Here is a 21,215-nt window from a genome sequence, read left to right as displayed (position 1 = left end):
GAAAAGTATATGCAATGCTTTCTGATAGTGTGTTATATTGTTTTCCAAAGTGAAAGATTATTTTTAAGGGGAATATTTAGTTTATTATTAACCCTAACAGAAAAAAATATAATCTAAATATCCATCCATCCATCCATTTTCTGCACCACTTTGTCCCCACAGGGGTCACGGGCATGCTGGAGCCTATCCCAGCGGTCATCGTGCAGTAGGCGGGGGAGACTCTGAACCGGTTGCCAGCCAATCGCAGGGCACACAGAGACGAACAACCATCCACACTCACACTCACTACTGCTACGAAGCATGTTTTGGGGATGTAGGAGGAAACCGGAGTGCCCGGAGAAAATCCACGCGGGCACGGGGAGAACATGCAAACTGCACACAGGGAGGGTCGGAGGTGGAATCGAACCGGCACCCTCCTAACTGAGGCGGACGTGCCAACCAGTGCACCACCGAGCCGCCCATAATCTAAATATATAATATAGAAATATTACATCACTTGTTTAATGAGCAATTTAACAGTGATGTGTTATAATATGAATAATTTTTAACTCACAGATAAATCGGTCAGGCTCTTGTTCACGACAATGTGTTGCATCTTTAAACAAAGGCTGGGCGCATCCATGAACATATTTAATTGTTGCATATTATGTCTTGTCACCGTGGGATAGTAGGAAACGTAATTTCGATCTCTTTGTGTGTCTTGACGTGAAGAAATTGACAATAAAGCCGACTTCTACTTTGACTAATTATTTAATGAGATCATTTGCATTTTAGAGAGAGCCTTTGTATTAGATGGCTCTGTGGAGGTGTTATTATTTTACGGTTACTTCCGTGTTAGTTTGTCACGTAGGCCTACCAGGTGTTACCAGGGAATTTATTCTCTCTGCTGCTACCTAGTGATCACTTTAAAAAAAAAAAAGTCCCATTTTTTTATGGTTTATTGCAATGTTTTTGGCTCCAGCCTGATCTTCCTTCCTGTTATTCTTGGTAATTGCCACTGAATGGTCTGCATCTTGTATGTCTCTGTAGGTATGGTCCTAAACTAAAGTCTTCTGAAAGTTTTTTGCACCTCGTTGAGTTGTCTGTTGACCTATCTTATTAAATTCAGAACTGTTGGTTACTGAGCTGTGCCTTATGTGTACAGTCATCCCTCGCTATATCACGGTTCACCTTTCATGGCCTCACTGCTTCACAGATTTTTTTCACAGTGTATTGTGCTATGGCTTCAGATGAAAAAGACACTACAAAGTGGGGTTAGGGTTATTACCTACTGATGATTCAAATTATTATTTTGCTGTAGTTATCTGGAAGAAAGTGTTTACTTCTCTTTGTTAAACAAAGGCTTGGGCCTGAAAAAAGGTTTTGTCCAATGGTTTCAATGTTATACTTGTATAATAATGGTAAAATAAATATTGGTCTCTACTTCACGGATTTCACCTATCACGGGTTCTTTCCGGAATGTAACCCCAGCGAAAAACGAGCGATTACTGTACACTAAAGTTACAAAACTCTGTGCTGTCTGTGCTCTGATTGAGCTACTATGTTTGTATAAATTATTAAGAATATTTACATATTGATTAGATATGATAAAGTATATAAGTTTGTATAAACTAGTAAGAGTATGTACACATTGCTGTTGCTCCCTCTTCAGTAGTTTGAAAAATATGTATGGAACATGTTGGGGTTTATTAGTGCGCTACCACATCCAACATGGCGGGGGCGTTAACGTGTGACAGCAGGGTCTATGTTTTTGTTTCCTTTTTGCTACTCACTTGCCATTTTGACAATGCCTCCGAGAAAAAAAATACTATCTTACTATGTGGGAAATTAAATTTATGAATTAGTGCTTCTCAGGTGGTATGTGACGTAAAAGTTTACATCCATATTGGGAGAACTTCCGGAGCGTCAGACAGATTTTTTTTTTTCCCGTCAGACAAATAAATAGAAATCATCTGCTCAGTGCTGCTTCTGTCCTGCTCGTAACATTATGTCGTCTTTTGGGTTTCTCCTTTTGGTCGTAACGGCGTTTCTCTGCCCCGGTAAGATAAAAGGTGGACATTTTAATGTTTGCATCGACATCACCTCACATATCCCTGACGAGCACTGTTAGGTATTATTCTGTACACAATGGGGTGCGGTTTATTTACTGTTGTAGGAATGCTGAATATATGAGATTATATTTATCATCCGTGTCATTTTTTATTTTCATTTGATAAAAATTTCAACCTATATTTTTTTGTGTCTTGGTATTCTAAGGAGACTCTATGTTCATCAAAGACCCTGTGGCATTCATTAAACACACTTCCTTGGTAAGACTTAAAATAATAAAATGTATTCTTATTTTGTTTGTTTTTTTAAAGCACTTTGTTCTGGCAAAAGTTGTTTTGAAATTGCTATCAAAATAAATGATCTTAAATATTTTGTTCATGACTAATGTTCTCGCCGTTCCTTTAAACACATTTGGACATTAGTAATAATTATTGTTTGTGCCATCTCCTTTGGAAGAAGGGCATCTGCTCAGAATGCAGCCAGATTATCCAGCTCTCTGCCAACGTGATTCCCAGCAAAGACAGTAAGGTGATGGTCATTAGCATTTGTCTTTCAAAGAAATGTGACCCTTTCAAAATGTGCCTTTGTCTACCAATTATTTTGCACACATTCCAAGGATTGTTGCTTGAGTGCTAATTTTATTATGGTCTGTGCTTTTGCAGGAGCGTTTATACCAAGCCTTGCATGCACTCTGCCAGCATCTCCCAGACAAACAACCATTGGAATGTGACTTTCAGTTGAAGATGAATTTACCCAAAATTCTGCAGCAACCATTTGGTCACGAGGTATGAATTGTCCACTCTTGAGATAAGTGTTCTAAATTTGAACAGTTTGACATCAGTTCTACAATGATGTGTTTGCCTTTTCTAGGATGGGGAAGCAACCTGCTCGGCATTTGGACTGTGTGCTCCTCACAAGGATGAGGAAGAGATGACACTTCCCCACGATGACAATGGGGAAGATGTCCCTGTGCTCACCAACACGCATGTGTGTATGATGTCACAGAAGGGAAATATTCTGTATATCATTTGCGAAATCTAATGAGAATCTATGTACGAATGTGAGAACGGATCTGCTGGAAAAGCCAGTAAGATCAGTGCTATAGAAGATGAATGGACGGACGGCTAGGCGGGTGGACAGACCCAGGGCATGTCTTTTTACTTTATCAATCACTTGACCTTTTAACACTTTTTGTTCATCAAAGATCATCGTATTATTTTGTAAGAGCAGCATTGTCGTTGCATCGCATAACATTGTGCACACGGTCCTAAATTTTGGGGCAACTTCCATGTATTCCTTTTCATTTTCATCCAGGAGCAGTTCAATCCAGCTTGCACCCTGTGCTTGTTCATCATCAAGAAACTGGAGACTCTTTTGCCCCAAAACATGACTGAGGTCTGTTTGTGTCGCTATTTTTGCTGTCATTCTTCATCGTACCTATTGCCTGTCACCCATTTTCTTCTCGCAGGACGCGTTGATGAAGATCATGGACGAAGTCTGCGATCTCCTCCCTAAGAGCTACAAGGACGAATGTGACGACTTTGTTGGCAAATATGGCGTACAGATTGTAGAGTTCCTGTTGTCGTCAGCTGCCCCTCACACCATATGTACACTTCTGCACATCTGTTTGTTCAGGGACTCAACTGCCACAGGTTAGTAGCCGCTTCATTGATGATATCGACAACTTTCTAATTAAGTTACAATCCTTTGATAACTTTCTAGAGATGGCCGCCCCTTCGGACTGCGATTCATGTCGTACACTGGCTGCTCTGAGCCGTCTTCAACTGGGTGTCAACGCCACAAAGCCTCAGACGTCCTCTTTCCTGCAGTCTGTGTGTGGTCAACACCCAAATGCTATCCCAAAGGTGTGATTCTTTGCCCCTAGCTAAGAAGGCCTTTCAAATCTGTTTGGCATGGGTTCAAATGTTCTTCGGTGGGCAATGCCTCTGACTAGCTTTCACGCTCCCCTTAAAATACCTGTTTTATCAATTGAAGGCTCAAAACTGCCTGTAGGTATCAAGATTGTCATTGCTCAACAGCCATTATACATCAATAAGCAATGAGTTATTGTATTTTCAGTGCGAGTCATTCACCAAAATATATGGTGCTAGACTGCAGCAGGTGTTGGAAAAGCAGGTGGACCATGAAGACATTTGTGAAGTAAGTACAGAAGGCCAACCACTTCACTGGACTGACGTTACATTTGTATTAATGAGTTAGTTCTGATGCAAAAACTTTACAAGCGCAGATTGGAATCACTTTTTTTTTTGTCTGTCCTTCAGAGAGTCGATCTGTGTACTACAAAGAAGTCAGAGCTGCTGGGGAGCAATCCCTGCACATGGGGGCCGAGCTACTGGTGCAAAGACACTAACACAGCTCAGAAGTGTGGCGTAAGTTATAGTCACACACCTTGCTCACTTATTAACCAGAACCAACAAGCACAAAGTGCAGGGCGAGAGTTGAATTTGTTGTTTGTTGCCAGCATGACTCCACTTCTACCTAACCCATTTACCCAAAGCTAAATTACATACAATAATTTGTTTGTTTAGCCACCTGCAAGCATATATTTACATTTGTCACCTTTTTAATGACTATGATGTATTTGTTCTTTCAGAACACGGCCTTCTGTGAGAAGCATGTGTGGAAGAAGTGAATAGCTTGTAATCAAATACATGCAAGTTTACACACAATCACACACTTTTGCCTTTTTTTTTTTGCCTTCCTTATTTGTCTGCATGAAAGCAAATAACTAACATTCAGAATTCAATTGGAACCAGCACTTGTTCAGTTGTGTTTGATCAATGAATATGGAAATGATCTTTGTGGTTGATATTAAATGTCTTTTAGATTGAAAGGCAAAGTGAAGAGCTATATTTGTTCTTGCTCGGAAGGGCAAAAGAATGTTTATTTAGAAACAACATAAAAACACACAGTGGAAAAAATACATACTTGATTTCGATTTTTGGGTCGTGGAAAAAAAAAAGTGTTTCTGTCTTGTGAGGCTTCTTTTTCCCACTACGCAGCAGTGTGGTTGTTCGTGTCCTTATCACTCTCCTGTCTCTTCCAAATCTACAAGAGATGGAATCTATAATCATTTAACGACCGAATACTACTGCAAATAAATAACTTGACTTGTTTATCCAGGGTAGCTACAAACGCAAATTCCGGAATGCTGGTTAACTTCCAAGCTCTAGTCATTCAAAAGAGTCTTGCTATTACCATTTTAAACCCGTACAAGTGCAAAAAGGTACGTTATTTTAAACGAAAATAATCTTTAATGATAAAACTAACTACAAAGGTAATTTGCACAATAGATGTAGTGTGTGCCTCAGGGATCTCGCAACTGAACAATTGTAATTGTTTATAAAGAAGTGTAAAATGAAGTTGAAGTCAACTTGATAGGTTCCACTGGATATTCTTATTTTTTTCTTCAGACAAGTAATAATGAGCCTTTCACAGCCACAATTTCCGATCTACTGTGCGCAATTGCATTTTTTGAAAAAGGTATACGCTCTCACCGTTAACATGACTGACACTGCTTGACTCAGCACTCGTGAAATAAAAATGAAAATGACTGCAACAAACTGATAACTGTGATAAATGACACCGCTTCAGCAACAAGACACATTGACACCTCACCTGGATATAGGCCTCAGATAGCGTGATCATCTGGGGTAGGATGTCGATCACCTGCAGATCCTGCATCTCATACCACTTTCCGGTTCCCTGATAGAACCAATGTTTGGTCAGCAAAACACAACAGATTCATACGCTCAGCATTGTACATTGAGTGCCTTGAAAAAGTATCCATAACCCTTGAACTTCACTGATGGCACTGATTGGTATTTAATGCTATCAGAGTATGAAGTTTCAGGGGTGTGAATACGTTTTCAAAGCAGTGGACATCTTCAGGCTGCACCTACATGATGCAGGACATGAATCCTGTAGGCTCCTTCAGTTGGTTTCCCATCATGCACCACATTAGCGACAAGGTCATATGTTGTGTTTTTCTCCGTGACTTGAGCTTCTTCTGTCAAGTACTCACGAAGATCTACATTCCTGATTAAGACAACACAACACTTGATCACATTTGATAGCGCTCGATTCAATAAGGACGGCCCACGTTTGGTGATGGTTCCTTGACTAAACTTCTTTGTCTTAGCATAACGCTTACGTGATGGGGAAGTTGACGATGGTGGGGTTCTTTTCCACAAAGAAGTTATTCTTTGTGAACCTTTTGATGCAAAAGATGAGGTACGGTGGCAGTTTGGTCAACTGGAACCTTTTCAGGAAGTTTTCCTTGTATGTTTTGTACTCCTGGAGACACATCAGAAAAGGGGCTACCGATTGAGCATCAGCAAACAATTTCAACACGAGTCATGATTCACGACGTAAAATTATGCAGATATCTTAATTGCAAAAAAAATAATAATAACACAACATGCACAACTAGTGTATAAGGAAAGTTGTGTTTTTGAGAATTGGACCCCTTTAGAGTCAAATCACTTTCTGGCAATGACTTTTTGTCCTATCACACCATCTCGACAGATGAATCGTTACCTTCTCAGTGTTGCCATTGAACTTGCCCAGGATGTTGAAGAGAGGGACTTGTGGGATGATAAGCTGCTCCTTCTCATCCTTGTATAAGGGGGCAGTTGGGAGGTCAAGGGTCAAGAACAAGAATGTGGACTCCGACATCTGCTCCTGGTACTCGTCGGATAGGAGCAGCGCCTCCTTTTCCTCCGGTGTCTGGAAATATTGAAACATCATGAGGATTCATGAAATAAGTGGAAATGTAGTAGAAGTGGTCAAGTGGTGTGACTTTACAGACTCTAAAAGACCATCATAAACTTAAGGGGAAAGCTTATGTGACTTGCATTTCCACATTTCCCTTGTTTGGATGGTTAAATGACAGGTGATTGACTTTTTTTTCATATATGTTTATTATTTATATTTAGTCAGGTGTATTCATTCTCTAAGTATTCAATTACCTCATTAAAATAATTTGTTTTGATTCACTGTAAATTAGAAAAATATAAGGTGTGGTGAAAAATGTATACGTATATTTTATATACATACATTTATTCAGATTTGTTAAGGTAATTATAATGAAATATTTTATAAATAATATGATGATTTATTTATCTATTTTCCATACAAAAACATCAGATTTATTTACCTCATTAATTATGACCTACCCCATTTGTCCATTTTAAAAACTAAATGTGGCTCGAGAGCATTAAAGTGTGAGTGACGAGCATTATTTGGGTCAATTGTGTAGTTGGCTGACCAGATCTGGGTGTGGTAGCTTCTTTGAGAAGATCCGCATTGAGCCTTGGAACGCTTTTGTTAGGATTGCTAGATGGCAGAAAAACGTGATTTGATTGATGAGTTGATTTCATTGATAATTTTTAAACAATAAAATAGTACTTGTGTTTTCCTTCCCACTCACTTGGCTTCTTTTTTGTACCGCCGAGAGCGCCGTGCAGCGCATTCAAAAACCATGTCATGAAGTCCACAGCGTCTCCTACAGAGCACACATCGCAAGGCTTACAGTCAACTCCATAGATAGACAAGTCATTCCATCACTACTGTTCTCAAATGAAAGCACAGAATTCCGACCTTGCTTGGTAATTTGGAAGTTCTTCTTGCTGCACAGCACAACGGCCTGGAGCATCTCATGAGGAGACACGTGGGCCTTGAAGTTTCTCGGATTCCAAAGTTTGCGCATCAGCTCACCAAAACGCTGCACCAGGAGGAACATGATGTCCCCGGGGGGTCTGCGAATCCCTCGATAGTTTTCCTCCTCAAGAAAGTAGTTCCTCAGTGGCGGGACATTGGAAAAGGCCTTGAAGATACAAAGCAGTTAAGTATAATTGCGGCCTCTCTGCAATTGGTGTGCTATGGAATGAAAACACATCATTTATACCTGTAAGACCACATTGGCATAGTCATTGGCTTTAATGTTGTTGAGGCCAACAATGCCCGGCAGGTAAGTCGTTCCGTCGTAGGCTCTGTAAAGTTTTCCCTGCTTGTCCAAACCCGAAATGTGCTGCTTGGTGAATGTTGGTTTCAGAACATACTGTGAAAGTTAAAACAGTGGCAAACAAATGATGTAGAATCACAGAAGTAAATGGTCACCTACACCTGCAATTCTTGTGATTTTTTTCCCCCAATCCGTAATTTATTGAACTGATATTTGCAATATGAATCAATTTGTCAGAAAAAAAATCATGTTTTTGTGCACTAACATCATTGTTAACCATGGCCCATGGTCTGTGGGAGAAAAGAAAATCTGATGGGAGCGGGGCCGAGCTGGACATTAGCAAAACTTAATTTGCCTCTCATCCAAAGTCAGCTCTATAATAATTTTAAATTATTCTTGGTCCTCAGTGAGCAACTCACCGTAATGTCTTCTAGTGATGAGTCAATGATCTCATAGTTGTCAGGCAGACAATAAAACTTGAGTGTGTGCAGGTTGAGGAACACATGGTGGGTGAACTGGACACTATGGGTGTACGCATGGGATTTCAAACCTCGACCTACACAGGGAGGCAAGAAGCATGTAAGTACATCTCAAAAACTACAAAGCGATGTTTCATTGAAAAAATGCACATTACCTTGAAAGTACTTGCCACATATGAGGCAGGCGTACACGTTGATGTGTGACAGGGAGATGGAGCAGAGCTTCTCAAAGTCAAAGTCCAACACACTCCTGAAGGACAAACAGAAAATGATGAGCTGAGCTAGGGGACCTGATGGCACCGAGATTTGCGTACGACTGAATGGATCTTGCCTGTTTATGGTGTCAAGATACGGACAGTGACGGCTTCTTCGGTCCTCTGCAACACGACCTCGTCCTTTTTTAACTGGCACTAAGACATGAAGTGAAACAAACAGGTTGTGAAATGTTTCATTCATCTCACGCTTCAAACTAGCTAGCCATGCTAATCCGCGAGACAATCAGATACTAGATAGAGGACGATTTTTTTGTAAATAACTGTGTGGATTTTTTTTGTTTTATTTAGAATATATGCTTACAATATGTGGGTCTGGGTAAACCCTATTAAAACTACCGCGATTTCGAATTTTTTTTACGTTAGCCACGAGCTAATCTACAGCCAGAATGAATGTTGTAACTTTTTGTCCCCCACCTTCCTCGTTGTCTTCATCGTCCAGATCGTCTTCTCTTTCTCGCTTCAGAGTATCCGTTGCCGTTATCATTATTGAAGTTATTGGTCCAAACAGAGCGAATTTACGACCGTAAACTTTGTTTCACACAAACCAATCGGTCGAACACGATATGCGTCGGAGCCCGCTGTGCTACGTCACTCAATGCGACGAAAAGATTGTGTCAGCCACAAAATCTAAACAAGAGTTGACATAAATCCCCACCATTAGAAAGTATATTATTTTGTAAAACAAGTGAAATTACACCTATTACGAGACAGGTTTAAAACGTTATAAACAACACTCATCTTCACGACTTAAATTGACAAATTCTCTCTTTGTCTTGTGACAATGTTTGGTTAAATGTAAATGTTATAGAATTATTTGTTTTAATCGTTCATTTTAATACACTCTAAAGTCTTAATTATTATTAAAAAGTGTTCATGTTTAATATTGACCCCGGAAGTACTTAGTCTGTCATCCTCTTACTAGCAGTTATCCATGTAGCTTTTTGCCTTTTTGCGTTATTGGCGTAAACAAACTGCCACGTTCGTGGACCATGTCTGATGAAATGGATATTTTTAGAGACGAAGAGGTGCACGACCTGAAGTATAAACGCACGGGGCGTTTGGACATGAGCCACGGCTTCCTGCACCATATCCGCAGGAACCAGATTGCCAGGTGGCTACGGCTGAGCTAACGTTAGCGGCTACAATGTTAGCAAATTCGAAAATGGTCCCTCATTCATTCATTCATTCGCGGAGAGTCTCAACAAATTAATAGAGTTCCTCAGGGTAGTCATTTCTACTTAATTCTGTCTTATATATAGCTAAATACAAGGACGCACATTACTTTGAGTCGTCGTTTTTGGTTCGATATCACACAAACAAGCAGTAGTGTCATGTTTTGGAGAGCACGTTATGCTAATGAAGTATTCAATTAGTGCACTATAAAATGTAACGCTCTGTTTGAGTGTATGTGCCCGGCGATTGACTGGCGGTCCTTCCAGGGAGAACCCTGCCTCTCAAGCTTTTAGTCACCCGTGACCCAAATAAGACCAAGTGCTTTTGAAATCGAGTGGCAGGACAATCTATGACTATTCTTGGCTGTTTTTTTTCCTCCAAGAGATGACTACGACAAAGAGGTAAAGTTAGCCAAAGAATCTCAACGACGGAGACACACCACAACTCCTCAACGACCTAGGCGCCCTGACATTCAGGTTTACCATCCCCGACAAAGACGTAAGGCATTTTCATATTTGAGTTTTTTTTTTTTAGATGCTCATCGAGGTCAAGTGAAAGTCACAACTTTTAATGTCCCTAGATGAATCTGAACCTCAGGCAAGCACCGAGGCCGAAGAGTGGAATGAGAGCGGCTCAAGCACTGAGACAGAGATGCAGGGAACTGAACTCTTTTGGCTTGACTATCAGGCGGACTCTGGGACCGTCACATCCTTCCTTGTGCACAAGGTGGCTGAAGCGTCCTCTGTGCTAATTGCGTACACGCTCATTTTTCATTGCTTATTAATCTCTGTTCCCTTAGGATGATAAACCAGCGAGAGTGGTAGAACGCGTTGCTGAAAAGAACGCCCTGGATTCGGCCATGAGGGCAGTCCTGGAGGTTCGCATTCGAAAGGAGATGGACAAAAGAAGAGATAAACGCTGAGGGAGCGATGCAAGAGTGTAGTATGCAACAGGCAAAGACCCGCCTGCAACGTCGTCATCATCCTGATTAGCAGGAAGGCTGCAGACAGAGCTGGCGTGAAAGAAGACATGAAGGATTGTGTCACGTCGGCGAGCAGATTTCCGATCCGCATTCCTGTTGGGTTTCAAAAAGGACGTACAGCCGAGGGCAGTCGTAGCTGCATTTCACTGGGGAGTGTGGTACATGTCTCGATGACAACGAAAAAAAAAAAAAGAGAATATTTCCTCTTTAATTGTTAGCCTTTCAGGTTTGAATAAAGTGCTGAAAGTGGTAGCACCACAGGTTTGTCAGTGTGTGAATTTTAGCCTTTACCATGTAACTATTTTATTTCATTACCTCTAGTATTGTAATTTATTGTGTTTTGTTGTAATGTATTTTTATGGTTAACTTTTTTCACCCACAATTTTTTTGTTGTTGCTCTAAATGTGTCTTAGTGCAACTTTTAGAGTAAACAGCATTACAATGTATTTTATTTCTACATGACATACTACTAATAAATGGTATGCAAACATTTCTTTTCCAACCATCAATTCTGTTTCAAGTATTCTTTGATGACGTTAATGACTGAGACATGTCATTACGCGTTTTCTCCAGCAGGTGGCGAAATAAGTCAATGTTTCTACACAGAATTCGTCAAATGTTTTAAAATGGCCCAGAAGCACCCACGATGCTTTTTAATAAATATTGTTTCGCCGTGTTCTTAAATCAAAGGAGCTGTAATCCATCCCTAAGCAAAGGCTTTCACTTTACATAGCACAGTCATTTCTCACCATTGGAATAACTTTACAAGTCTAAACCTGTCAGTTGTTTCAAACTTGCTTTAGTTGCATACTTTAAGTTCCCTAAAGCGCAGGTTGGGATCTATAATAAGACTTAAGAATGTTAAGCTGTCCCAGAAGTAACATTGCATGCACATTTTTGATGGGCATGAACAATAAACCTGACATTTACTCTGAAGTTAACTGACAAAAAAAAACTATGAGGACTGGTCTCGTTAGGCCTTGTGGTTTGCCAAGCTTCAAGAATGTTATGCAAAACTTTCTCAAGGAGAATCCAGATGTGCTCCACTATTGGTGGGAAAGAGACACACCTCTTTTTGAGCTACACTTCTCAACCAGCATGTGACTTGGCCAGTTACTGACTAATGCATTCCCATGGAGCCTCCTCGAGCTTGCCACCATTCATGCTGGCCACAGGAATTGGCTGAAAGGAACCCAATCCCATATGAGGCTCTCCCTCACATTGGCATTATATAAAGTAGAAGCTTGTCGATTCTTGTCAGGTCACTAAATATTGTTGTCACATGCAACTGCTGCTTATTCATCGCATTTTCTCTTACATATTTTGTTAACCTGCTTGTAAACAAAGTAGAATTGTAAAGGAATTTACATTGTAGATCAGTAAAATATTATGCAAAGTAATAGTGTACTATATAATAGAATGAACACAATAATATTCTGCAATACATTATCACTAAAAGCATCGGAATTTTACGCAACAGCAGATCTTTTTTTTATTCTAAAAAAACTGGAATTCGTTTTGGTGGTGTAAAAAGTCCTAAATGTTACTCGGATACCTGGAGTGATCAACTATATATATATGCATGCGTGTTGGATCTCACTCTTTCACAAGAGATCACGCTATGAAAAAAATATTACATCAGCTGTCAACCTTAAGCCTGCAGTAAATGTCACTGACCTCGAGAAAATATTTGGCCCGAGTGTGCACAAATGTCGCTGCATGGTGCTGATCATGCTGGGAGTAACCCAGCAGTTCCATGAGGCCTTTCGATGGCAAGGTTTTAGGTTGTAGCTCTTTGATTCTCTGTGACAGCAGGAAGGCACTAGGCCATAGGACTTGGGGGGGGGGGGGGCTGAAAAACATTTCACAAACAAACAAAGATAATAATGCATAGTTTGACACTGCTAGGAAGGCATTTAATGTTATGCTTATTTCAAACTGAAAGCTGCTTCGAGAGGAAAGTACTATAAAGAACATGTCTGAATGAGCGGTCTCCTCGATCCTTGTGCTTTATTCATAAAAGCTCGAGTGGAGTTTCCCATTCAAGGCTGCAACTTTGCAATCCCACACTGGTTAAAAATAGACGTTTGAGTGAGCCATTGCAGTTGTGGAAATGCTAAGCCACTGTATTTACACTGTAAAGAAGGCAGTCAGAATGTGATGATGTAACTTGTCCGCAAATACACTGTAGCCTGATCCGACTTTATATGCAAAGCCATCTGTTCGTGACATGATATAAATTTTGATCAATGACATTGAAATAAAAGGTCAACAGGGTCAAATGTCTGCTTCAATGCTGTAAAGTCTGCAAACCTGCTTCAGCGTCACAGGTGTGCAAAGCATGGAAAATCGCATTTACTCAGTTAACTGTGTTTTAGGTTTCATTATTTGCCTCCCAGGGGACTGTTTGGCTAAAGACAAAAACATTGTTCAACCAAGACTAATTTAATTTGGTAGTTGAGCATGTCACTAGGGATTTTCAGTGTGTTAAGTTCTTCTTACTGAAGTTCAAACTAATTTGAGTGCAGTAGTTTTAGACTTGAATCCACTCTGCATTGAAAATTAGACAGTTTCATAACAGTAATTGTGATAAAACTGAAATCAGATGTGACATTTGATCCTTTTGCCATCAATTGGTTTTAATTATGCAGCCTAGGGAAAAACATCTTGGCAAAGATATTCCAAAGCAGGCAACATCTTTGTCCAAATGCTCCATGACTAAGATTAAAGAAAGAAACTAAATCCAAGCTGTTCTCAGGCTAAGAAAGAGAAAATAGTTGACCCAAACGACAGCTGTTGCCCAGTTTCTCCCTAACAACTTTCGTGCCCACGAGACCATGTGAAACTGGGACTGTTATGTCTTTCTTTGTTCACAGATTAAATGTGTCCCCAGGGAAGGATCTCCACGTAGAAACATTCTCATTCCGGTTTGAATGAGAGTAACTCACTGAATAAAAACAAATACACAAGTGAGTGCACCCTACAAATAAGGGATTGAAGCAAAACTACCCTTTCATGCTTTTTGGTATTTGTTCAGTTTTTGCTTACTAATTTGACAAATATTTTTCCTTCCTTCCTTCAATGTTTTTTTTAATCCTACAAATTTCCCTATAAGATAACACCTATACTTACATTTCATAAATAACTCTGGACAATAAATTATCATTTGAAGTTTGACAACTAATGTTCTCGTGTCACCAGCGGTAGTTTTGAACGTGAACATTTAAATATAATCTAAGAGGCCATGATGAAGTTGTGTGTAAAGTACAACGAACGTGTACATTCAAAATTAATTGATGAGACATTGCAGGTTGCAAGTATCTTGTTTATTACAGAGCACGAGGAAAGTGCTCAATCTAAACATGAAACACATTACAAGAAAGAGCTACGTATTCTTGACAGAAGCACATTTTAGTGTCAGGAGTGTGGAAGAAAAGCAAAAGGGAAAGAACTAGAAAAGGCACGTTTACACTTACTGTAGCCAACAATAATGAACTGCAATAAGAGCACGACTTTGGATGGCCATGTAAACAAGGTTGGTTTCTCTGTACTACACCAACCAATTGTTGCCATCGCACTGATGAGGATTTGTAAGAGCCAAAGATTTGCAGATGGTTTTAATTTATAAAAAAAAAAAAGTCAGCGTATCTTTAAAACCCCCCCCCAAAAAAACAGTATTTGTGCGGTCCAAAAATAAAAACATTTGCTATTTGGAGAGGCAACCAAAGCTTTTCTGTACAACACTCTGGAGCCTCAACAAATGATCAAGTCAAAAGGAATTCTAGATTCAGTAACCAAGTCTTTTAAAGCTGCCATCTGAAAGCTCAGCTTCTCTGTATCCACGCTGAGCTCCAGAGAACAAATAAATAGTATTGACATTGGATATCTAATAAGTCTGACAAACTTCACCAGGATATAGATGGGAAGTACACCTGCCATAAATACACCTGATGAGTCCATGGGGCTTAATCGTTACATTTGTCACCCCCTCCTCACAAAAAAAAAAAAAAAAAGACCGTTTAAAAAAACTGAATCCAAAAGGTTTCATCGCTCTGTTCATCCAACACCTCTGCAGACCAGAGCAGCGACATAGCAGCCTCTGACTTTTCTGTATGACGTCAGAAAACAGCAAAGGTCTGCAGTAGCATGTGGGCCGTTCATTTTATAGAAGAGCTTGAAGGTGCGACGATTGGCAGCTTTTCGGCATGCGATGCAAAGCGATTTTTTTATTTTTTTTAACCGTGAACAACGACAACCTTTAAATCAATTCTATTTCTTTGTGCCACTCTAGCAACGCTAGCAAAAAATAAAAAAATCAAGACCATCAGGTGAGGGAATATTTGTACCAGACTGACCGAGGAGGAATGTTGCTCAGTAAGATCAGAGGACCTTCCAAAACGACGAGATGAAGATTTACCTCACAGGTCTTTCTGGCTCCTCTTGCAGTAGCACCAGTGAGTGAAGGCCAACTACAGAAATGACACCAAGACTTTCCAAACAGACAACTCAACTAGACCCATGTTAAAAAGATGAAGACTTCAGCAGATCAGGCTCTAGCACAGTAATGAGCAAAAATAATATAGACATGTTCTTGGAACCACAAAGTAAAAAAAAAAAAAAAAATTAGAATAGAGGGAGAGAAAAAAAAAAAAAAGAATGATTTCATGAATAATGCAAAAACAGAGGACATATAGCCATGTGGTAAATGATGACTCATTTTAGAGAAAGAGGGGGAGGGAGGGAGGGAGAGCGAGCGAGCGAGAGAGAGAGACAGCTAAGGGCATTTCACCCCCTGAATCTTGGAGGCTTCTCTGTAGTATACACCAACAAGCCTGGGGGCGAAAAGCTTAACAGATTTAGTATTTGAGCTTTTTGGGAACCTCCCATGGGAAGGAGTCACGGCCAAAGTGGCCATAGGCTGCCGTCCTCTGATACAAGGGCTTCTTCAGATCCAGATCCCTAAAATACATAATCGACAGGTTTAGCAGCTGCCACACACATTCAACTTCACACAAGCCAAACTCAGTGAAGGGGGAGCGTCATTTACTACCTCGTTTGAGAAAATTGTGGGAGAAAATAAAATTCATGACTTACCGCACCTACCATCGTTTCCTCCCTGCAACGTGGTAACTTCCAACTTCCCAAAACTAATTCTGAGTTCTCATCATGCAACTCTGAGCTAAGACCGCGGTCGACTAAATTCCTATGTAACTACATAAAGTCGCCGAGAGCACACCTCTCGTGCAAAGAAAAGAATGAAAAGAAACTCCGATGCGAGGGAACATCTGGTGGATTGACTCTACATTACCTGACAATGACTCCGGGTCGAAGGTCAAAGTTCTTATTGACAATGTCCAACAGCTCCCGTTCACTCTTGCTGGAGGTCCCATAGTGGAAGATGGAAATTGAAAGGGGGTGGGCAACTCCTATAGCATAGGACACCTAACGCAGCATACAAGAGACATGAATGAGTAAGAACACTTCAAATTGGAAGGTGACAGAAACCTCCGCAGTCTCAAAATGGCTGCACTCTAGCAGCTAACTGACCTGAACGAGAACTCTCCTGCAGAGCTCAGCCTTCACCAGCGACTTGGCAACCCAACGTGCGGCGTAGGCAGCGGAGCGGTCCACTTTAGTGTAATCTTTGCCAGAAAAAGCTCCTCCTCCGTGGGCCCCCCAGCCGCCGTAAGTGTCGACAATTATCTTACGCCCAGTCAGTCCGGCGTCGCCCTGTGAAAACGCAGCGTCCATGGGTGAGCAACAGTCAAGTCAATACGCGTTGGAATTCTGCACTCCTACCTGAGGCCCGCCAATGACAAATCGGCCACTAGGCTGCAGGTGGTAGATGGTGTCATCATCCAAATAATTACACGGAACAACAGACTTGATGACTTTCTCCTTCAGGGCATCTCTCATCTCTTCAAGGCAAATCTCCTCATCATGCTGAACGGAGATGACAATTGTGTGCACACGGACCGGAAGCATGGCGCCGCAGTCCTGACGATACTGCACGGTAACCTGAGAAGCAGGAAAAGAGAATGAATGTTAAAGTAGCATAGCATCTTCTAGTGCTGCAAGTAAAGATTTGAATAACCGATTAATCAATTCAAAAGCCTTTAAGATCCATTACTTTACTCAAAAAACGGGACCTTAATTTAATAACTTCAATTAACTGCTAACAAACTGAAATCAAAAAGTAAATTGGTCATCAAAAATCATTGTCAATTTAAAAAGAGATTCGTTGTGGATTCATCGTTACGCCTCTAAATCTAATGGAGACACCATCTTTATAGCACAAGTAACTTCTGTTACCAATAAATTAATATGATGTTTTAAGTCACAAAAGTGGTTCTAAGTGAGGTGAAGTGCATCCGTGGCCCCCTCCTCTTCCTTCCATTTTCCTGTGCATGATCCTTCGGGTAAAGTTTTGCCATCTCTGCGCTAGACATATGGAACAGATCACACTACCTGTGTCTTTGAGTCAGGTCGGAGCCACGGCAGAGTGCCGTTACGTCGAAGCTCAGCTATCTTGGCATTGAGTTTGTGAGCGAGCACAATTGTGAGGGGCATGCACTCCTTTGTCTCGTCTGTGGCATATCCAAACATCAAGCCCTTCAAAGTGGGGACACAACACATCATTTTAGGACTACAGAACTTTGAACAAGACCATGAGTGGAAAACCGACCTGGTCACCAGCTCCAACGTCTTCTTCATTGCGGTCAACGTGGACACCCTGAGCAATGTCAGGAGACTGCTGCTCCAAGGCCACAAGGACATTGCAGGTCTTGTAGTCAAAGCCTGCACACAAAGAACACAACATTGAGATGATGCATCAATTTGTCAGCTGTTCCGGAATTCAGGAATAGTGGCACCTCCCCCAACAAAACGAAAACAGCCAAACACCTTTAGCAGAGTCGTCATAGCCAATCTGGCGAATCGTGTCCCGTACGATTCTCTGATAATCCACCGTAGCTCGTGAGGTCACTTCACCTGCCAACAGGACCATACCCGTCTTGGTAACAGTCTCTGTTGAAACACACATCCTCGGTTAGAAAGATGCAATCAAAGCTAACATATGCTACATGTTATCATGGACGAAAATAGTCTTACTTACCACAGGCAACTTTGGCATCTGGATCTTGCTTGAGGTGAGCGTCAAGGACCGCATCACTGATTTGATCGCAGATTTTGTCTGAAAACACCATCAATTTCAAGGTTGCAGCAAAACACAGGACCATTGCAGAGTGCAGCCCACGTGCTCGGTGGGAGTGGCCCAACAAGTGCAAGAGCCGCCATTTCAAACATGTGCACATGTGGTTGTGGTGGTGGGGGGCCCACTGCTAATAGGTAACGGGAAGGCAACCCGAAAAAAAAGCACGCAACTGCCCCACAGTCTCGACTCTATTCGAGGTTTCTTCCTGAAATGGACTTTTCCATTCTTGGCTCGGTTGGCATCTCAAGATGTGAGAGGAGCCAGCGTTGTTCTAGACTAAATCTATGTCAAATTTCTCGTGTAATTCAGCTTTTGAAATGGCGCTATAAGAAAATAATATCATGTTCTTTTAATGAAGTGACTCATTCACTAAACAGTAAAACTCCTTATCCTTGTTGCATGTTGTTAGCCGCTTATCTAACCGACATGCACAGGCATGGTGATTACTCAACCTCATCTCGAACAAAACTGGTTCTACCAAAAGCCTTGGAAAACATTAACATTTTGAAGTGGCGCAACCTGTACTGAAAATTCATGTTTGGACGCAACAAATCCAAAATGCTATTGAAGCCACGATTAGCAAGATAGCTTTGGCGCATGTGCCTCAAAGCGCCTACCGGCCCCTCATTTCCTCATCTTACATTGAGACACAAATATGCTACCCGACCTTTGTATTTATACGTTGATTCAGTTTGAACGTTAAACACCGGCCACATAACGCAGGCTAATTAAGTAAAAGTAGGCTAGAAGGTCAGCGTGTACTTACCGGGATGCCCTTCTCCGACAGATTCCGAGGTGAACAAGAAGCAGTCCTCGTCAATGACAGAGTTGTGAAAACCATTCATCTGGCCGTTCATCATCGTTCACGACTAATGATTGTGAAAAGACCAAAAAGGGTGTGACAGCGGAAATATCAACAAAGGGAGTGTGTTTGGACCGGCAACTCTGACTGACGACGGTGGGTCGTCCTCGTTTTCTGGACAGATCCTCGCAGCCTAAGTAATCCTCATGGCGCCCTGCTCGGATATTTATGCCATGAAGTCAGTAGACATGACGTCAAAAGAAGTGGGCCATACCAAATGACGTGACTGAAGGGGTGTAGCTGTCCTTACTTCCAATGTACTTAGCATGGTCTCCTGAATAAAGCTAGAGTAAGGACGAATGTTTTTTTGGTTTATTATTCGTGAACTATGGAGACTTTATGGAAGAGGATTAGGGCCAGTGAAGAAAAAAAGGGGGGTGACAGAATTCTGACCTTTTTTCCCCTCAGAATTCTGACTTTAAACTGAGAATTCCCACTTTAAAGTGAGAATTCACACTTTCTGACTTTAAAGTCAGAATTCTGACTTTATTCCTTTAAAGTGGGAATTATTACTTTGAAGTCAGAATTCTGAGAATAAAGTCAGAAAATGAGAATACCCACTTTATTACTTTAATGTGGGAATTCTCACTTTAAAGTCAGAATTCTGAGAAAAAAAAAGTCTGAATCCTGCCACTCCCCTTTTTTTCCTTCACTGGCCCTAATCCTATTCCGCAGGACTTGGGTTTTACAGATTTTACACTGTTATAGAATTTTCCACAATTTACTTGTTGGCTGTTGTAAACACAAAGAAATGTACTAATCCACTTGACAGTCAAGAAGGCCTAAAATCCCTGTAAAATGAAACTGTAGAACTGAATCTATATGCAATATTCACAATTGAAAACACGTGTAAAGACAGAACTGAGTTTTTGGTGCACGGCGATCAACTGTGACGCACTGGGTATCCTGCCGTCACTAGTCGCCTATGGAAATCCCTTTTAATGTCCAGATTCTGGCGGCTCGGTGGTGCACTGGGTAGCACGTCCGCCTCACAGTTAGGAGGATTAGGTTTGATTCCACCTCTGGCCTTCCCTGTGTGGAGTTTGCATGTTCTCCCCGTGTCCGTGTGGGTTTTCTCCGGGCACTCCCGTTTCCTCCCACATTCCAAATACATTCTTGGTAGGCCGATTGAGCAGTCCAAATCGTCCCTAGGTTTGAGTGCGAGTGCGAATGGTTGTTCGTCTCTGTGTGCCCTGCGATTGGCCGGCAACCGGTTCAGGGTGTCCCCCGCCTACTGCCCGATGACGGCTGGGATAAGCTCCAGCACGCCCACGACCTCCGTGGGGACAAAGCGGTTCAGAAAATGGATGGATGGATGGATATTGTGTAATATTTTTGTTTTGCTTTGTGCTTTTCAGATACTCAGTGACGTGATACAAAAATAAATAAGGTGAGGTAATGTCCCCAATCATGGGTGAATTAGTCAAGGACATATCACGGTACGTATTTGTTATGGGGAAATTTTGTTTACTCGATTCACGGCTTACGCCATCGTCATATTCCCTGAAATATGACTGGTGTGCTAGTTCTTGCGCAATTTACTAACGCACAAGCATCCATTCCCAAGCAACGAAAAGTGATGACTATAGTTAGTTAGTTAGTTGGTTAAAATATATTCATTTTGGCTTTCCAGTGTTGAATACAAGCAAAGGCTCATTCTATGACTTGAACTTTTTTTTTTTTTTTTACAATGATTGTTTAATCATTTATTGTTTATCACCACTCTGAATGGGATATAATATGGGTTGAGTTTATCTGGTGGTTACCACATCTGCCTTACAGTTTTAAGGTTCAGGGACAAATCTTAGCTGCGGCCTCCCTGTATTGTGTTTAAGTTTTTTCTTCTGGGTGCATCAGCTTCTAACTCATTGACAACTTTAAATTAGGGTCACCAATGTGCCCGTGGACAACAGGTATCTCCCAAGAACCACATCAGTAGCTCCTGAGTATGTTTTAAAAATTGCTAAACGGTGGCATTGTGTAAAAGTGATCATCGGAAAATGTCAACGCTTGCATAGAGCTCTAGAAATTAAGTGTCGCATGTGGAAATTTCCTAGCCTCCCAATGAGGAAAGGCAAGAAGATGGATGGATGTGATTTACCACCTTCTCGTGTGTACCTGAACTGAATAAAGCACCATTAAAGTTAAAAACAGTTGCAGTACTTTGAGGAAATAGTCATGATAATTAGAAACAAC

At 41.1% G+C, this 21,215-nt stretch overlaps 4 protein-coding genes across 5 annotated transcripts; 2 read left to right on the top strand and 2 right to left on the bottom strand.

Annotated features, from left to right (window-relative positions):
* Positions 1-1,906: 1,906 nt before the first annotated feature.
* sftpbb (surfactant protein Bb) lies at positions 1,907-5,624 on the top strand. 2 transcript variants are annotated; one of them, XM_085910402.1, is made up of 11 exons: positions 1,907-2,039; positions 2,257-2,309; positions 2,509-2,577; positions 2,712-2,834; positions 2,920-3,036; positions 3,364-3,444; positions 3,518-3,701; positions 3,772-3,914; positions 4,129-4,209; positions 4,332-4,439; positions 4,664-5,624. In XM_085910402.1, the coding sequence occupies exons 1-11, from the start codon at positions 1,988-1,990 to the stop codon at positions 4,700-4,702; spliced, it is 1,050 nt and encodes a 349-aa protein (XP_085766528.1). In that variant the 5' UTR covers positions 1,907-1,987; the 3' UTR covers positions 4,703-5,624. The 2 variants fall into 2 exon arrangements, with proteins under 2 accessions (XP_085766528.1, XP_085766527.1); XM_085910401.1 differs by having other exon boundaries at positions 2,506-2,577.
* Positions 4,923-9,532, bottom strand: usp39 (ubiquitin specific peptidase 39). The gene is made up of 13 exons (XM_085910400.1): positions 9,204-9,532; positions 8,846-8,924; positions 8,670-8,764; positions 8,455-8,591; positions 7,979-8,131; positions 7,672-7,897; positions 7,502-7,576; positions 7,340-7,407; positions 6,610-6,798; positions 6,224-6,366; positions 5,973-6,108; positions 5,689-5,775; positions 4,923-5,118 (listed from the first exon to the last, which is right to left on the bottom strand). Exons 1-13 carry the CDS (start codon positions 9,271-9,273, stop codon positions 5,065-5,067), a joined length of 1,512 nt encoding a protein of 503 aa, XP_085766526.1. The 5' UTR covers positions 9,274-9,532; the 3' UTR covers positions 4,923-5,064.
* c4h2orf68 (chromosome 4 C2orf68 homolog) lies at positions 9,034-11,441 on the top strand. Its single transcript, XM_085910404.1, has 4 exons — positions 9,034-9,900; positions 10,345-10,460; positions 10,543-10,688; positions 10,762-11,441. Exons 1-4 carry the CDS (start codon positions 9,779-9,781, stop codon positions 10,882-10,884), a joined length of 507 nt encoding a protein of 168 aa, XP_085766530.1. The 5' UTR covers positions 9,034-9,778; the 3' UTR covers positions 10,885-11,441.
* A 2,807-nt stretch (positions 11,442-14,248) lies between these two features.
* On the bottom strand, positions 14,249-19,181 carry mat2ab (methionine adenosyltransferase 2Ab). Its single transcript, XM_085910311.1, has 9 exons — positions 18,924-19,181; positions 18,059-18,136; positions 17,848-17,970; positions 17,630-17,742; positions 17,413-17,556; positions 16,744-16,962; positions 16,492-16,674; positions 16,253-16,386; positions 14,249-15,903 (listed from the first exon to the last, which is right to left on the bottom strand). Exons 1-9 carry the CDS (start codon positions 19,015-19,017, stop codon positions 15,801-15,803), a joined length of 1,191 nt encoding a protein of 396 aa, XP_085766437.1. The 5' UTR covers positions 19,018-19,181; the 3' UTR covers positions 14,249-15,800.
* Between the last annotated feature and the right edge of the window lie 2,034 nt (positions 19,182-21,215).

Source organism: Syngnathus leptorhynchus, chromosome 4 (genome assembly GCF_054491065.1).
Source record: "Syngnathus leptorhynchus isolate UIUO chromosome 4, UIUO_Slep, whole genome shotgun sequence".
Lineage (NCBI taxonomy): Eukaryota > Metazoa > Chordata > Actinopteri > Syngnathiformes > Syngnathidae > Syngnathus > Syngnathus leptorhynchus.
This window is presented reverse-complemented; position numbering and strand designations above follow the sequence as displayed.

Bases quoted from the DNA above. Each gene is read 5' to 3' on its own strand.
- sftpbb (XM_085910401.1), top strand. From the start codon at position 1,988: ATGTCGTCTTTTGGGTTTCTCCTTTTGGTCGTAACGGCGTTTCTCTGC. The intron at 2,835-2,919 runs GTATGAATTGTC...TGCCTTTTCTAG, and splicing joins AGCAACCATTTGGTCACGAG to GATGGGGAAGCAACCTGCTC. The intron at 3,915-4,128 runs GTGTGATTCTTT...TTGTATTTTCAG, and splicing joins ACCCAAATGCTATCCCAAAG to TGCGAGTCATTCACCAAAAT.
- usp39 (XM_085910400.1), bottom strand. From the start codon at position 9,273: ATGATAACGGCAACGGATACTCTGAAGCGAGAAAGAGAAGACGATCTG. The intron at 8,592-8,669 runs GTAATGTGCATT...CTCCCTGTGTAG, and splicing joins ATGTGGCAAGTACTTTCAAG to GTCGAGGTTTGAAATCCCAT. The intron at 6,109-6,223 runs GTAAGCGTTATG...TGTCTTAATCAG, and splicing joins ATCGTCAACTTCCCCATCAC to GAATGTAGATCTTCGTGAGT.
- mat2ab (XM_085910311.1), bottom strand. From the start codon at position 19,017: ATGATGAACGGCCAGATGAATGGTTTTCACAACTCTGTCATTGACGAG. The intron at 17,743-17,847 runs GTGTTTGGCTGT...CTTTGTGTGCAG, and splicing joins CTATGACGACTCTGCTAAAG to GCTTTGACTACAAGACCTGC. The intron at 17,557-17,629 runs GTCGGTTTTCCA...CCCACTTTGAAG, and splicing joins ACGTTGGAGCTGGTGACCAG to GGCTTGATGTTTGGATATGC.
- c4h2orf68 (XM_085910404.1), top strand. From the start codon at position 9,779: ATGTCTGATGAAATGGATATTTTTAGAGACGAAGAGGTGCACGACCTG. The intron at 10,461-10,542 runs GTAAGGCATTTT...TAATGTCCCTAG, and splicing joins TTACCATCCCCGACAAAGAC to ATGAATCTGAACCTCAGGCA. The intron at 10,689-10,761 runs GTGGCTGAAGCG...CTGTTCCCTTAG, and splicing joins CATCCTTCCTTGTGCACAAG to GATGATAAACCAGCGAGAGT.